This window comes from Cebus imitator, unplaced genomic scaffold (genome assembly GCF_001604975.1).
Source record: "Cebus imitator isolate Cc_AM_T3 unplaced genomic scaffold, Cebus_imitator-1.0 Scaffold28, whole genome shotgun sequence".
NCBI lineage: Eukaryota > Metazoa > Chordata > Mammalia > Primates > Cebidae > Cebus > Cebus imitator.
In genome coordinates this window covers 10810971-10828512 of record NW_016107343.1, presented here as the reverse complement: position 1 = coordinate 10828512, position 17542 = coordinate 10810971, and the positions used below count along the sequence as shown (strand labels likewise).

Genomic DNA, 17542 nt, shown 5'->3' with positions numbered 1-17542 from the left:
AGAATATGGCAGCAGAGATTAGATGTCTCCTCTGAGATATCTCATCTTGTGCTCTTTTTTCCATCACTTACCCTGGGGAAAGCCAGTTGCCACGCAGTGAGGCAGGCCTGTGGAGAGGTCCATGTGGTGAGGATTGAAACCTGGTAATAACCATGAGCAAGCTTAGAAGTAAATCTCCCTCTACCTCATGGGAGCCTTGAGATGAGACTACAACCCCATCCAACAGTTGTATCTCGTAAGAGACCCTGAGTCAGAGCCACCCAGCTAAGCCATTCTCAGATTCCTGACCCACAGAAACTATGAGATAATATGTTTATTGTTTAAAGCTGCTAAGTTTTGGGACAACTTGGTATGCAGCAATAGATAATATAAAGTATAATACACATACGGAAGAATGCACCATCATAAGTATAGAGCTCAATGGATTTCATGAAATGGTCACACCCAAGTAACAATCACCCAAATCAAGAAATAGAACTGGCACCTTGGAACACCCCCATCCACCATGTTCCCTTCTATTCACTACTGCTTACTCCAGGAGTAACCACTCTGTAGACTTCTCACAGCACAGATTTTTTTTCTGTTTCTGTACCTTGGAATCATATAGAATGGAATCCTGTAGAATGTGTCTACTTGCTTTTGATCAGCATTACATTCATCACATATAGTTCTGAAAGCCTACTCTAAAATGACATTGTTTAATCATAATATTTAATCTATTCCAAGTAAGAGTAAAGAAGACTGTGAGTTCATATATATGTAAAAAATGGTAGTCTAAGTAAAGAAAAATTGAAAACATTTCTAGGCCAGGTGCAGTGGCTCACACCTGTAATCCCAGCACTTTGAGAGCCCAGGCAGGAGGATTACCAGGAGTTGGAGACCAGCCTGGGCAAAACAGCAAGACCTTGTCTCTACCAAAAAAAAATTTTTCTTTTTAAATTCCAGGCATGTTGGTGCACACTTGTAGTTCCAGATGCTCAGGGGGCTGAGGCAGGAGGCTCGCTTGAGCCTAGGAACTTGAGGCTGCAGTGAGCTGTGATCATGCCACTGCAGTTCAGCCTGGGCAACAGAGCAAGACCCTGTCTCAATATATATTTTTTTGTATATGACAAAGAGTAGAAAACATGCTGATGAAAGCTTTGAGGGGACACCAGAGCAAAAAAAATTTTGTTAGCTATCTATACTGGGTAGCAGTCCCATGTACTGTTCAGGGTAGAGGTCTTGGAGTTGAAATGGCTGGATTAGAACAGTAGCTCATTTCCTCATGGTCTGTGTGATCCTGGACAAGTTAATCTTTCTGCATTTCAGTATCTGCCTGTAAAATGAAGATAATAGTGCTTACTTCACAAGATTATTGAGAAGATGAAGAAATGGAAATGAATATAAATTAAGTAGCAATGCTTTGCACATAATAAGTGCTCAAAAATTACTATGATTAAGAAGTGTTTCATTTATGGGGGCTTAAAAATTATAGGATGCCAAATTTGTACTATCCGTGATTTTTATCATGTAGGAGGTGATTTTCCTGTGAGCAGAAAATGCAGGGCTGGGAGTGGTGTCTCACGCCTGTTAATCCTTGCCCCTTGGAAGGCTGAGGAGGAAGACTTGATTAAGCCCAGGAGTTCAAGACTACCCCTGGGCAACACAGGGAGACCTCCCATCTCAAAAAAAAAAAAAGAGGAAGGAAGGGAGGGAGGGAGGGAGGGAGAAAATGCAGCTCCCTCAACTCTTCGTTTCATGGCTCTTCTGTCCCTCCTTAGGGAGAATGAATGAGAGGAGCAGGGATGAAGTTCAAACCAGTCATCTTCTCTTTGTTATTAGCTTTGACAGGACAGTGGAAGGGGCAGGATAAAACTAAAGGCTGGATTGAGGCTTTCAGTGGATTTTAATTATCAACATAATCTCAATTCTTCATGGCCATGGATCCCTCACAATCGATTATTTTATTTTTCATAGTAAGTCTGTGTCTATTTTTAATCCCCCCCACCTCTGTTCGAATCTCTCTGACGAAGGTAATAAAAGATTTAGATTTAGAAAGTGACTTCGCATTTGGAATGAGACAACGACTATAAATAGACATGTCAATGAAATAGGTTAGCGTGGGATCCAGCTCTCTGAGACTCGGAATCAAAGGCACACATTCTTGCCTGATCTGTGTATGGGCACAGGCATTCTTGCCAGGGTCTCCAAAAAGGTGTGTGTATGTATGTTTCTGCAAGTGTAAACTTGAATGCAAGCATGGAACATACACAAGCATATCACCAAGGACAGAATTTGGAGAGGTAGCTGCTACATTTCTGAATGGTGGAGTGATCTTTGTGGACCAGATTGTTAACCTTACCCTGACAATTATTACTGGAGAAATCAACACAAAACATTACTCCCAGATAGTCAACCCCCAGGCTATAGAACAGCGGTACAGTTTCCATGCCAAGTACATTATGTAATTGATCATCCTCCTTCCCACCACCAGACTTTGAGGACCCATCAGGACAAAGGGTACACAGTGATGTTTCTTTTTTTTTTTTTTTTTTTTTTTTGACGGGGTTTCGCTCTTGTTACCCAGGCTGGAGTGCAATGGCGCGATCTCGGCTCACCGCAACCTCCGCCTCCTGTGTTCAGGCAATTCTCCTGCCTCAGCCTCCTGAGTAGCTGGGATTACAGGCAGCGCCACCATGCCCAGCAAATGTTTTGTATTTTTAGTAGAGACGGGGTTTCACCGTGTTGACCAGGATGGTCTTGATCTCTTGACCTCGTGATCCACCCGCCTTGGCCTCCCAAAGTGCTGGGATTACAGTCTTGAGCCACCGCGCCCGGCCACAGTGATGTTTCAATCTGCCAAACGTGGAGGTCAGCTTCGCTCCTGGTTTGCTAATCACTAAGGCTGCCATTCACTGGAGTGCCATCGCCTGCCATGGATAGCTGCTAAAATTCAAACCTACTCTCCAAGGCCTGGAATAAATATTTATTTTACTATGAAGCCATCCCTGATCGCTTTAGCGATCTTCCTCCTCTAAATTCCTAAAACAGCTTGAATTTTATACAATACTGATGATTGTACACCGTCTTAAAATGGGTGCCTGTTTTGTTTCTCTATTTGATTGTGATCTCCTGACAGACAAAAGGCAATGTCATTAATCTATGTATTCCTGGTGGCACCTAGGATGGTAACACGTGCTGCTCACATTTATTGAACAAATATGCACTCCAGGTTACTCATCTCTGAGTGCCAACTATTTTGTCAATGTACCTGCTAATTTGTGGCACCCACAACTGGAGGCATAAGGGGTGTTTGTTTAAGGAAATGTTGTAGCAATCAGTATCCCTGAATATGTTATGTATACAATAATTAAAAATTGGATACTACAGACCTGTCAAGATCTTGGAACTGTTTTGCTATGATTTCAGACTCCCAGTGGCAACAAAAGAATATAACTAACTTGATACATTTCAGCTGACTAATTTTGAATATAAAATTGGCCTGCAGATGGCAGAGTACGGTGGCTCATGCCTGTAATCCCAGCACTTTAGGAGGCCAAGGCAGTTGGATCACCTGAGGTCAGGAGTTTGAGACCAGCCTGACCAACATGGCAAAACCCCATCTCTTTCTTTTTTTCTTTTTTAAGGCACTTCAGTAACTAAGAATAAGTCGTGCAAAATCCCATCTCTACTAAAAACACAAAATTAGCCAGGCATGGTGGTGGTGGGCGCCTGTAATCCCAGCTACTCAGGAAGCTGAGGCAGGAGAATCACTTGAACCCAGAAGGCAGAGGTTACAGTGAGCCGATATCACACCACTGCATTCCAGCCTGGGCAACAAGAGCGAAACTCCATCTCAAAAAAGAAAGAAAGAAAGAAAGAAATTGGCTTAAAGGCAAGATAGTGACCTAGATAACCTTTTGTGGGCCTGCCCAAGCTTGAGATTCTGCATTACATATAGTCAGAGCATTCCAGGATTCCATAAGTTACTGGTCTAGAACAAAGACTAAACTTCAGGATTGAAAGGGCCCTAAGAGTTCTTTTACCAGGCGCGATGGCACGTGCCTGTAGTCCCAGCTACTTGGGAGGCTGAGGTGGGAGGACTGCTTGAGCCCAGGAGTTCTGGGCTGTAGTGCGCTATGCTGATCGGGTGTCCGAACTAAGTTCGGCATTCAATACGGTGACCTCCCAGGAAGGGGGGACCACCAGGTTGCCTAAGGAGGGGTGAACCAGCCCAGGTCAGAAACAGAGCAGGTCAAAACTCCTGTGCTGATCAGTAGTGGGATTGCGCCTGTGAAAGCCACTGCACTCCAGCCTGGGCAACATAGCTAGACCCCATCTCAAAAAAAAAAAAAGTAGAGTTTTTTTTGCCATTTCCTTAGTCTCCCTGAAACCATTGGGGCAGACGTGTTCCTTCCCTTGTTGCCTTTTCTTATTAACTATCTAACGGCCATAGTTGACCACACTTGATGAATTGATTTGTTTCGTAACAAATTCTCCAATTAAAATAAGTTTTTTTTCGAGGCGGGGGGATCACTTGAGGCCCAGAGTTCAAGATCAGCCTGGCCAACATGGTGAAACTCCATCTTTAAATAAATAAATAAATAAATAAAATGAGTGTTTTTTGGTCTTAGACAAAGTAAACATCTGTTTCAGTTGGAATAAGTTAAAACAGTAATCTTAAGTTATCAAAATAATGTATGTTTCTATTTCTTGAGAAAAGTTCCTCTCAAATGCCTAACCACATTTTCTAAGGTTTTCATTTTTTCCATGGACCCTTGAACATTAAATGCACATGGTGGGAAATTTAGCACATAACCATAAATAGGAGCAAGCTTAAATCCAAAGTAGTCTGTAATTCTTTGTCCATTATAATCCTTGTTACTAACAATAACTACCTTAAAGGTGAGGCCTGGCTAATCCTCCCTAAGTAAATTCTGCCCCCTTGTGGATTAAAATAGTAACAGAAAGGAAAGAAACTATTTGCATGGGCCAGTTCCTTTCAGTTTTTTGAAAGAGTCCTTCAACAATCTTGAAAAGTCATAATAATGAAACAAAACTATGGCCGGGCGTAGTGGCTCAGGCCTGTAATCCCAGCACTTCGGGAGGCTGAGATGAGCAGATCACCTGAGATCAGGAGTTCGAGACCAGCCTGGCCAACATGGTGAAACCCCGTCTCTACTAAAAGCACAAAAATTAGCTGGGCATGGTGTCATTCATCTGTAATCCCAGCTACTTGGGAGCCTGAGGCAGAGAACTGCTTGAACCTGGGAGGCAGAGATTGCAGTGAGCCGAGATCACGCCACTGCACTCTAGCCTGGGAGACAGCACAAGACTCCATCTCAAAAAAAAAAAAAAAAAAAAAAAAAAAAAAAAAAAAAAAAAAAAAAAAAAAAAAAAAAAAAAAAAAAAAAAAAAAAAAAGAAAAGAAAAAAAAAGTACATTTGCCTCCATGAAATGTCTTCTTGCTTTGGCTCGGGATCCTAGACAGCAAGATAATTATGTACCTCAGGTATGTCCAACCAGATTAGCTCTGCTACCTAGCTCTGTGCCGTTTACATTTACAAACGTGATCAGTTTCCAGCCTGCCAGTTTCAAGGTAAAGACAGTCATCTTTGGTGTGGGGAAGAAAAAACAATAAAAGCTAGAGGTGAGCTCTCAGCAGTGTGGCCTCGGCTGTGTGGTCAGCCTCAGCTTTCTCTTCTCTAAAAGAGGGTTGATAACAATGTCTCTCTTGGGCTCACATTGATAACAAATGATAACATTTTAGTCATGGGCTCACAGGAGATTGTGGCAGTTGAATCAGTTAATTGTTCATTGTTAAATTAATGTAAGGCATCAATGATCTGCTTTGGAAGGATTTGAGGGAGTGGGAGAGACTGTCATCACCTTTCTATACTTAGCACCAACCCTGCCTGATAGGTAAAGAGCTCAATGCAGTTTCTTAATGTGAGTAAGCACGTGCAAAGTTCCTATTGAGACAGTTTTTTCACAGAGAGGAAGCGAGGCAAATCAACCTTTTTTTTTTTTTGAGACGGAGTTTTGCTCTTGTTTCCCAGGCTGGAGTACAATGGTGGCTTACCGCAACCTCTGCCTCCTAGGTTCAAGTGATTCTCCTGCCACAGCCTCCCGAGTAGCTGGGATTACAGGCATGCACCACCATGCCTGGCTAATTTTGTGTTTTTAGTAGAGATGGGGTTTCTCCATGCTTTCAGGCTGGTCTCCAACTCCCAACCTCAGGAGATCTGCCCACCTCAGCCTCCCAAAGGGCTGAGATTACAGGCTTGAGCCACCGCCCCTAGCCAAGTCAACCAATTTTAATCAGCTTGTGTTTAATCTGAAAACTCCTCCAAATATCTCCCACCAATGCCAGGTTCTCCCTTTTCCTCCTCCTCTTCCCTCCCACTCTCCTCCTTTTCCCTTCTTCCATCCCCCACTCCCCTTCCTCTTCCCCCAAAACCAACCCACAGGCTGGAAAGGAGGCAGAAGTTCAATATCTGGCCACCCCGACTGAAGCCCAAAGCTCAGGCTGCCACTTGGATCCTGGTATCCACCCCACTAATTTTAAGGATTCTAGGAACAAAGATCCCCTTTGGAGGGGTGGGAGGAAATAACTAGGCACCGTATTGATTCCCAGATGCCTGAAACTCCACTGATAACTTGCAAACTTCATTCCTTTGGCTTTAGGCTGTAAACTGTTTAAATACCAAATATATGTTTGTATTTGAAAAGACAGTAAAAGTAAAACGTCAGGCATTTAGGAGCTCATAATAAATATGGTCTTCCTCTTCTGAAGACTCTCATAAAAGGAGCGGACTAGAGAGATCCTGGGTTTGGGCTGGGTGTGGGATTCGGAAAGCAAATGGCAGAAGAACTTCACTAGTTCATGACAATGGAGGCTAGGGGAAGCTGATGGGAGCGGCCAGGCAGTGCTGTTAGCTTCCAGGTGCTCCCTCAGAGGATTTTCCCTCCCTCTATGCAGTGAAAACATGTCTGTCTCTCCAGAACTACCTCCGTTCTAACTCACTGCAGTCTTCCTTAATCCCTCGCCAGGAATGACTTCTCTACAATATCATCAATTTTCTTGGGTGTGCTAATATCATATGGTCGTGAGAAATAACATGCTTATTTTTAGGAGATGCACACAGAAACATTTACACTTAGTGTCTTGCCATCCACAATTTGATTTCAACGGGTGCAACAACAAAAAAAAAAAAGAGAGAGAGAGAGGAGGGAGAATGCAAAGGCGAGCAAATATAGCCAAATGCTAACAGTCATCAAAAGCACAATGACTTCCAAACTTTCCACAATCCTGGTTTGCCCAAGTGGTATGTTTCCTGGTTTTCCTTGTCTTTCAAAATACAGCAAGGCGGTGGCTCATGCCTGTAATCCCAACACTTTCAGATGCTGAGGCAGGAGGACCGCTTAAGCTCAGGAGCCCGAGGCCACCCTGGGCAACACGGTGAAACCTTGTCTCTATAATAAAGAAATTTTTGGCCAGGCACAGTGGCTCATGCCTGTAATCCCAGCACTTTGGGAGCCTGAGGTGGGCAGATCATGAGGTCAGGAGTTTGAGACCAGCCTAGCCAACATGGTGAAACTCTATCTCTACTAAAAATGCAAAAATTACCCGGGCATGGTGGTGTGCACCTGTGGTCCCAGCCACTCCGGAGGCTGAGGCAGAAGAGTTGCCTGAACCTGGAAGGTGGAGGTTGCAGTGAACCTAGAGTGCACCACTACACTCCAGCCTGGGCAACAGAGCGAGACTCTGTCCCAAAAAAACAAAACAAATTGTTTTTAGGCCGGGCTCGGTGGCTTATGCCTGTAATTTCAGCACTTTGGGAGGCTGAAGTGGGAGGATCACCTGAGGTCAGGAGTTCAAGACCAGCCTGGCCAACACGATAAAAGCCCATTCTTACTAAAAATACAAAAATTAGCCAGGCATGGCGTCGTGTGCCTGTAATACCAGCTACTCAGGAGGCTGAGGCAAGAGAATCGCTTGAACCCCAGAGGAAGAAGTTGCAGTGAGCCGAGATCACGCCACTGTACTCCAGCCTGGGTGACAGAGTGAGAATCCATCTAAATAAAAAATAAAAATAAAAAATTTAATTAGCCAGGCATGGTGGTGACAGCCTATAGTCCCAGCTACTTGGGAGGCTGAGGTGGGAGGTTCATTTGAGCCCAGGAAGTTGAGGCTGCAGTGAGTTATGATTATGCCACTGCACTCCAGCCTGGCCAACAGAGCAAATGAGTCTCTGTCTAAAAAAAAAAAAAAAAAAATGTAACAAGTACAATTATTAATGGTAGTTTCCATTTGCTACGTGCATACTACATGCCATGTGTCAGTACTAGACACTTTCATACATCATATATAATGATTACAATAACTTCCAAAGTTGATGTTTTTATTTTCCTTTTACAGAAAAGTAAACAGCTCAGAACAGTCAGGGAATTCATTGGTCTTACAGCCACTACTTAAGTCCAGGCGTCTCTGATGCCAAAGCTCATGCTCTTTCTATTGCATCATGCTGTCTCTTGAACTGCATACAGTGTTCCATAAACAATCTGGAAGGCGCACACACACACACACACACACACACACACACACACACCCCTCCTACACACACACCCCTCCTACAGAATTATATATGTAGCCAGGGACAAGGGAAAACTTTCCTTTTGCCTGCTGAAGTTTCATTGGAAAGCACTGACAAGAGGCACATTAATAGGAGAAAACGCGGCGGGGCATGGTGGCTCACGCCTGTAATCCCAGCACTTTGGGAGGCTGAGGTGGGTGGATCACAAGGTCAAGAGATCGAGACCATCCTGGTCAACATGGTGAAACCCTGTCTCTACTAAACATAAAAAAAAAAAAAAATTAGCTGGGCATGGTGGCGCACGCCTTTAGTCCCAGCTACTCAGGAGGCTGAGGCAGGAGAATTGCTTGAACCCAGGAGGAGGAGGTTGCAGTGAGCCGAGATCGTGCCATTGCACTCCAGTCTGGGTAACAAGAGCGAAACTCCGTCTCAAAAAAAAAAAATAGGAGAAAATGCATACAAATGTATTAACCTGTTCAGGGGTGTCCGATCTTTTTGCTTCCCTGGGCCACAATGGAAGAAGAATTATCTTGGGCCACACACAAAATATACTAACACTAATAATAGCTGATGAGCTAAAAAATAAAATAACATAAAATCACAGTAAAAATCTCATAATGGCCAATCACGGTGGCTCACGCCTATAATCCCAGCCCTTTGGGAGGCCAAGGCGGGTGGATCACTTAAGATCATAAGTTCAATACCAGCCCGGCCAACATGGTGAAACCCTGTCTCTACTAAAAATACAAAAATTAGCTGAGTGTAGTGACATGACTCTGTAGTCCCAGCTACTCAGGAGGCTGAGGCAGGAGAATCGATTGAACCCAGGAGGCAGAGGTTGCAGTGAGCCAAGATGGTGCCACTGCGCTCCAACAAGGATGACATAGTGAGACTTTATTGCAGAGGGGTCCAGTCTTTTGGCTCCCCTGGGCCACCGTGGAAGAACTGTCTTAGGGCACACATACTCAAAAAAAAAAAAAAAAATCTCATAATGTTTTAAGAAAGTTTATTAATTTGTTTTGGACCATATTCAAAGCCGTCCTGGGCCACACGTGCCCACAGGTTGCAGATTAGACAAGCTTGGGTTATGTGGGAGCCTTCAGAATGAAGACCCAGAGTTACAGGGGAAATTGTCCATTTTTATGCTGAGGTTTGACAAAGTAGGGACAGCCATGTAGAAGTATGTTTGGACAAAAAGGGTCTGATCTAGGCTGGGTGCAGTGGCTCATGTCTGTAATCCCAACACTTTGGGAGGCTGAGGCAGGTAGATCACTTGAGGTCAGGAGTTCAAGACCAGCCTGGCCAACATGGTGAAACCCCGTCTCTAATAAAAATACAAAAATTAGCCAGGTATGGTGGTGCAGGCCTGTAATCCCAGCTACTCGGGTGGCTGAAGCACCATAATCGCTTGAACCCAGGAGGCAGAGGCTGCAGTGAGCCAAGATTGCGCCACTGCTCTCTGGCCTATGTGACAGAGCAAGACTGCCTCAAGAAAAAAAAAATAGTTACTCCTGCTTATCTCTTTGAAGGAGGTCTCAAAGGTTCAGGAGAATCTTTAAGAAAATGTAAATACCTTTTAGAGAATAAAACTTTAAACTAGTCTTAACCAAGTATAGGCAGCAGTCATTTGAGAAAAAGTCCCTTCTAGCAGAGATGAACAGGGGAAGGCAACGAACGTTTTCGCGGGAGATTCCTATGTGATTTCACTGTGCTAGCTGCTTTCCTCCGTGTCTTAATTCCCATTTTGCAGACTAATACACTAAAGCTCAGAGGGTAATTCTCTCAAGCTCCCAGTGGTCCTTTATTAAGTGCCTGAGGTGCGTGCAAAAGCTCCCACTTCGGAAGACCTTGCGGCTTCCGTGAAGGCTTCTGCCTATGCCTAAGGAGGCACTCCTTACCACTGCAACCGCTCAGCACTTCTTCCCATATGTAAATGCTGCAACAAGATACTAGCAAAGACTATTCCCTTACTTGCAGTTCTGCCACTAATTAGTTTTGTGACTTGACATCTCAATTCTCTGGGCTGCAATTTTCTCATAAGTTAAACTGATGATCTCTAAGCTCTTTCCTAACAAAGATGAATCTTCAATCCCCACGCAATTCAAGGCTAGCTAGAGTGGTTGAACTGCCCCTTCCCCCTCACCCACCAGATGGCAGACACAAGTTCAGCAGCCCCATGAACACTGCTAGGCCTTGGAGTTTTTTTATTTTTATTTTTTTTATTTTAAGATGGAGTTTCACCATGATGGCCAGGCTGGTCTTGAACTCCTGACCTCAGGTGATCCACCCACCTCAGACTCCCAAAGTGCTAGGATTACAGGCATGAGCCACCATGCCCGGCCCAAGCCTTAGAGTTAAAGACAGAGGCCAGGTGCTGTGGTTTACACCTGTAATCCTAGAACTTTGGGAGGCTGAAGCGGGTGGATTATGAGGTTAAGAGTTCTAGACCAGCCTGGCCAATATGGTGAAACCCTGTCTCTACTAAAGATACAACAAATTAGCCAGGCATGGTGGCTCAGGCCTATAATCCCTTTGGGGGTTATAGGGAGGCTGAGGTGGGCTGATCACCTGAGGTCAGGAGTTTGAAACCAGCCTGGCCAACACAGTGAAACGCCATCTCCACTAAAAATACAAAAATTGGCCGGTCGTGATGGCACTTACCTGTAATCCCAGCTACTTGAGAGGCTGAGGCATGAGAATCACTTGAGCCTGGGAGGCAGAGGGTGCAGTGAGCCGAGATTGCATGACTGTACTCCAGCCTGGGTGACAGAGTGAGACTCTGTCAAAAAAAAAAAAAAAAAAGGACGGAAGATCCTTTGGGCAAAGTAAAAAAAAAAAGGTGGGGGGGGATCAAAAGGAGAAGGACCTTAGAAATCTGTAGAAATCTCAGTTCAAGGGGGACTAGAAGTGCATGTGCTCCGATCTTGTGGCTCCCTGCCTTGATAAAGCCATTTGTATTCACTGAGGGGCTCCTCCCGGCACTGCTGTATTTAATTCTGGATAAGGTATAAATAGAACTTGGCTGACTGTCAAAGCACACCACCCACCACAATGTTCCGATCCTTCTGGGACATCAACCAAATCTGAGCCTTTGATTCCCTCTAGTGGCTTAAATTGGCAACTTTCGTAGCTGGTTCTTGGCATTTGTTATTGAATATTTAAGCATCTATTGGATGCACTAAATTGGTGCTGGGTTCTCTAGCTCTGCCTGGAGTGTAGGGCACTGGTTTCATTTAAGCATTTTTGTGTCCGACGGAAAGTGAGCAAGGGTAAAAACCAGAGCCCCTTCTTACAAAGCTGCTTCTTACTAAGCTTAGCTTACTACAGTGCAAACCAGTGAATTTCCCAGCGATTCTAAAGGTGCTTTATAGCGATTCTGGGAGGATGGGTTATTTTATGGGTTATTTCTGCCACTAAATGAGATTAGGACCTTGGGCTGTCTCTTTTACCCCTGCGTCTTAGTTTGCTCATTGGTAAAAATGGACATGTTGGGTTACACTCAAATAAATTCAGCAAATATTAATTGAACACCTGCAGTGTGAGACCCTGGGCTGAGTACTACCAGAAGTCAGCAATGAATGGTACTTGATCTCAAGGAGCTTACCGGCTAATGGGAAAACCAGACATCCCGAAAGTCACATGAAATTGGGAACGAGGAGGTGGGCATGGTAGCTCACACCTATAATCCCAGCACTTTGGGAGGCCGAGGCGGGTGGATCACTTGAGGCCAAGAGTTCGAGACCAGCCTGACCAACATGGTGAAATCCTGTCTCTACTAAAAATACAAACAAAAAAATTAGCCAGGCATGGTGGCACATGCCTGTAATCCTAGCTACTTGGGAGGCTGAGACAGAAGAACTGCGTGAACCTGGGAGGCAGAGGTTTCAGTGAGCTGAGATCATGCCACTGTTCTCCAGCCTGGGCAACAGAACAAGACTCAGCTCATGAAACTACGGAGAATTGTCCCAGCTACTCGGGAGGCTGAGGTGGGAGGATCGCTTGAGCCCAGGAGTTCTGGGCTGCAGTGCACTGTGCTGATGGGTGTCCACACTAAGTTCGGCATCAATACGGTGACCTCTTGGGAGCGGGGGACCACCAGATTGCCTAAGGAGGGGTGAACCAGCCCAGGTCAGAAACGGAGCAGCTCAAAACTCCCATGCTGGTCAGTAGTGGGATGACGCCTATGAATAGCCTCTGCACTCCAGCCTGGGCAACATAGCAAGACCCTGTCTCTTAAAAAAGAAAAACTACGGAGAATGGAAGATAGAACTTGGGGGATACAAGAATGTGTGTCTCAGGCTGGGCAGGGTGACTCATGCCTGTAGTCCCAGCACTTTGGGAGGCCGAGGTGGGCGGATCATGAGGTCAAGAGATCGAGACCATCTTGGTCAACATAGTGAAACCCCGTCTCTACTAAAATATAAAAATTAGCTGGGCGTGGTGGCGTGTGTCTGTAGTCCCAGCTACTCGGGAGGCTGAGGCAGGAGAATTGCTTGAACCCGGAAGGTGGAGGTTGCAGTGAGCCGAGATCGTGCCACTGCACTCCAGCCTGGCACCTGGCAACAGAGCAAGACTGTGTCAAAAAAATAAATAAATAAAAATAAAAAATAAAAATAAAAATAAATAAAATGTTTTTTTAAAAAAAAAGAATGTGTGTCTCTAAGGGAGGCAAGAACTCTAAGAGCCCACTTGTTCCCCAAGGTATTTCTGTACTTATAGAGAGGTCGGTAGGCTCTAAGGAGCAACCTGGAACCCAGCCCGTGACCTGGTATTGAAGCCTGTTCTGGGGAGGATGCCAACCCCTGTCTTCCTGTCTCGGTGGAAGGAAAAGAACTGTTCTTGTGGAATGAGCAGAGAAATTCAGGGACCTGAAACAGTTTAGCGCAGGCATACCGGATGGAACAGAAGTATTTCCAAGAGCTTCATTTAGAGGCACAAGGCAAATGAAAAAAGAAGAAATAAAGCAAAGCAGGGCTATGACTTCCTCTAACACAACAACTGAGGGTGGACACTATTTGGGGAGCTGTGTGAACATGAGCAGTGGAAAGGAAGGCGGTGTTGTTGTTGGGGAAAGAACATGGGGCTGCCTGTTGGACAGATCTGGCTGCATCAAAACAGACTTGAATCCAGACTCAGTGCCTACCCTCCCCAACTCACCCCCGAATAAAACACATAGTACTCCTGGCTTCCCCATCACTGCTACCGCGATCACCATCCTACCAGTCATGCAAGCTTGAAAATGATCTTTTTTTTTTTTTTTTTTTGAGAGGGAGTCTTGCTCTGTCACCCAGGTTAGAGTGCAATGGTGCAATCTCAGCTCACTGAAACCTCCCCCTCCTGGGTTCAAGCCATTCTCCAGCCTCAGCCTCCTGAGTAGCTGGGATTACAGGTGCCTACCCACATCTCTGGCTAAGTTTTGTATTTTTAGTAGAGGTAGGGTTTCACCATGTTAACCATGGTTGGCCAGGCTGGTACTAACTCCTGATCTCAAGTGATCTGCCCTCCTCAGCCTCCCAAAGTGTTAGGACTACAGGCGTGAGCCACGGTACCCAGCCCAATCTGTGCTTTTGAATCCTTTTTCTTTCTCCTCTAAGATCCAGTCAGTTGCTATGTTCTGTGGTTTTGACTATCACATGATCTCACAAATCCATCATTTGTTTACTATCTTCACCACTATCCTAAGGCAAAATCTCTTACCTGGAAAAAATTAACAGCGTTTTCACAAATGTATGTCTCAATATTTCCCTTTTCCTGTTCATTCTACACACAGCTCCTAAACTCTTTCTTCTTTTTTTTTCTTTTTACTTTATTTTATTTACTTCACATCTCCTTGAATTAAACTATCACTTTCTTAAGCAAGAGATTACGTTGTCGGGAGTGGTGGCTCACGCCTGTAATCCCAGCAGTTTGGGGGGCTGAAGTGGGTGGATCACCCGAAGTCAGGAGTTAGAGACCAGCCTAGCCAATATGATAAAACCCTGTCTCTACTAAAAATACAAAAAAAATTAGCCAGGTATGGTGGCAGGTGCCTATAATCCCAGCTACTTGGGAGGCTAAGGCAGAAGAATTTCTTGAACCTGGGGAGCGGAGTTTGCAGTGAACCAAGATCACGCCACTGGACTCCAGCCTGGGTGACAGAGTGAAACTCTGTCTCAAAAAAAAAAAAAAAAAAAGGCTGGGCAAGGTGGCTCATGCCTGTAATCCCAGCACTTCGGGAGGGCAAGGTGGGTGGATCACGAGGTCAAGAGATTGAGACCATCCTGATCAACATGGTGAAACCCTATCTCAAAAAAAAAAGAAAGAGTGAGAGAGAGATTATTTCACTGTGCTCTTTGTAACAGGAAAGGTCTTTCATCCCATCAACTGTTTCACTTTTCCAGCATAATTTGTTACTACTTTTCCACATTTCTTCTTCACACCATTTCCACATTTCTTCTTCGCACCAGCCAAGATGAACTATTACCATTCACTGAATATCCGTTCCCCCACCTCTCCCATCCTGTGCCTTTGTTCCTGTCACCTCAACATCTCAACACCTTTCCTCCTCCTCTGTTCTACCCAATGAATGAATTCCATTTTCCAAGCTCCATAACAAATGCCACCTTCTCCCATAATAAAATCAATTGCCTTTTATTCAGAGCCACTCAGTGCTAAACATATACTAGATGATTTACATACTCTATTTCTAATATTTACAGAACCTTTGAAGGATTTAAGCTTTTCCTGAACCCTATATTGAATTGCCTATAATTTCTCTCCTCTAAATTTGCATATTCCTTTGATCATGAATAATTTCCCTTTATACTACACTATCTGTGTAGTTGTCTTTTTATCCTCCTAAATACATGCTACTGGTCAGCAACAACTATTACTAGATTTGAAGAAAATAAGAAGGTTCATCTCTAAGGTTTTCTCCAGTTTCAAATGGCTATGATCCTGTAATTTAGGAACTTGTGTTTCGGCTGGGCGAGGTGGCTCACACCTGTAATCCCAGCACTTTGGGAGGCCGAGGCGGGCGGATCACAAGATCTGGATTTCGGACCAGTCTGGTCAACATAATGAAACCCCCATCTCTACTAAAAATACAAAAAAAAAAAAAAAAAAAAAAAAAAAAAAAAAAAAACCAAACAAACAAACATAACCGGTGTGGTGGTGTGCGCCTGCAATCCCAGCTACCGGGGAGTCTGAGGCAGGAGAATCGCATGAATCCGGGAGGCAGAGGTTATGGTAAGCCAAGATTGTGCTGTTGAACTCCAGTCTGGGAGACCGTGTGAGACTCTGTCTCAAAAAAAAAAAAAAAAAGAAGAAGAAGAAGAAGAACATGAGTTTCTTGACAACTTAGTGTAGTTTCCATGAGTATCATCTTCTTGGAAGCCTCTGCTAAGAGAAGACAGAAAGATCAAAAAGCAAGTTGTGACCAGGCATGGTGTCTCATGCCTGCAATTCTAGCACTTTGGGAAGCCAAGGTTGCAGGATCACTTGAGCCCAGAAGTAACTTGGAACCTGGCATAATAACAGAGCATGACCCTGTCTCTATAAAATTAGCCGGCATAGGGGCATGTGGCTGTAGTCTTAGCTTCTCTGGAGGCTGAGGTGGGAGGGTCGCTTAAACTGGCGAGGTTAAGTGTGCAATGAGCCATGATTGCACCACTGCACTCCAACCTGGGCAACAGAGAGACACCCAATCTCTCAAAAATAAAAATAAAAAGCAGGGAGGCGCGGTGGCTCACGCCTTTAATCCCAACACTTTGGGAGGCTGAGGCGGGCGGATCACGAGGTAAGGAGTTCAAGACCAGCCTGACCAACATGGTGAAACCCTGTCTCTACTAAAAATACAAAAAAAAACCTACCTGGGCATGGTAGCACATGCCTGTAATCCCAGCTTTCAAGATGCTGAGGCAGGAGAATTGTTTGAGCCTGGGAGGCAGAGGTTGCAATGAGCTGAAATCACACCACTGCACTCCAGCCTGGGTGACAGAGCGTGACTCCAAAAAAAAAAAAAAAAAAAAAAAAGCAGTTGACATGAGCAATTTCATTGTTCATAAAGACCAAGTAAGGTAAGAAAGACAGGCACTATTAGGAGGTAATCTGGGGTGGTTAAAGAAGACATGATGAATTCAGTTAACGGAGAAGCCAGTGTGAGAGCAGGACTTCTAGTACTCCTGGTTCAAGACTCTTCCAACACCTTGACATGCCCTTGCTCACAGGAACATCCCATAATTCTTTGTTGTCATATTTGTTCCCCACATATTGCCATCTAGTCTCTGCATTACTCATTAAAGATTTTCTTCTTCCAGTTTCCTACTATGTTGGAACCTTGGGGACTCACACCGAGATCAAGAGAGTGGCAGAGGAAAAGGTCACTTTGCCCTGTCATCATCAGCTGGGGCTTCCAGAAAAAGACACTCTGGATATTGAATGGCTGCTCACTGATAATGAGGGGAACCAAAAAGTGGTAAGTAGACACCTGGCTGGAGTCCCTCCTCCTTCTTGTCCCCCTGCATTGGCCTTTCTTCAGTCTTCCAATCTTTCAGTCTTTCTTGTTGGCTCTCAAAGAGCTAGAATTCTTTTTTCATCTGGCTTATACTTGAAATACTTTAGATAAAAAACCACAGAGAAGAAAGAGCATTGCTGGGCGCAGTGGCTCACACCTGTAATTCCAGCACTTTGAGAAGCCAAGGCGGGTAGATCACCTGAGGTCACGAGATTGAGACCAGCCTGGCCAACCTGGTGAAGCCCCGTCTCTACGAAAAACACAAAAATTAGCTGCAGGTGCCTGCAATCCCAGCTACTCGGGAGTCTTAAGTCAGGGGAATCATTTGAACCCGGGAGGCAGAAGTTGTAGTGAGTCAAGATCGTCCCACTGCACTCCAGCCTGGGTGACAGAATGAGACTCTTTCTCAAAAAAGAAAGAAAGAAAAGAAAGAAAGAAAGAAAAGAAAGAAAGAAAAGAAGAAAGAAAGAAA

General features: G+C 44.6%; 1 protein-coding gene across 1 annotated transcript in view; it reads left to right on the top strand.

The window, feature by feature from the left end:
• Nucleotides 1-17542, top strand: part of LOC108300688 (CXADR like membrane protein) — a 131632-nt gene that overhangs the window by 78819 nt on the left and 35271 nt on the right. The window contains exon 2 of the mRNA XM_017523581.1: nucleotides 16874-17031. Coding sequence (XP_017379070.1) covers nucleotides 16874-17031 — 158 coding nt within the window. The remainder of the gene's footprint in view (nucleotides 1-16873; nucleotides 17032-17542) is intronic.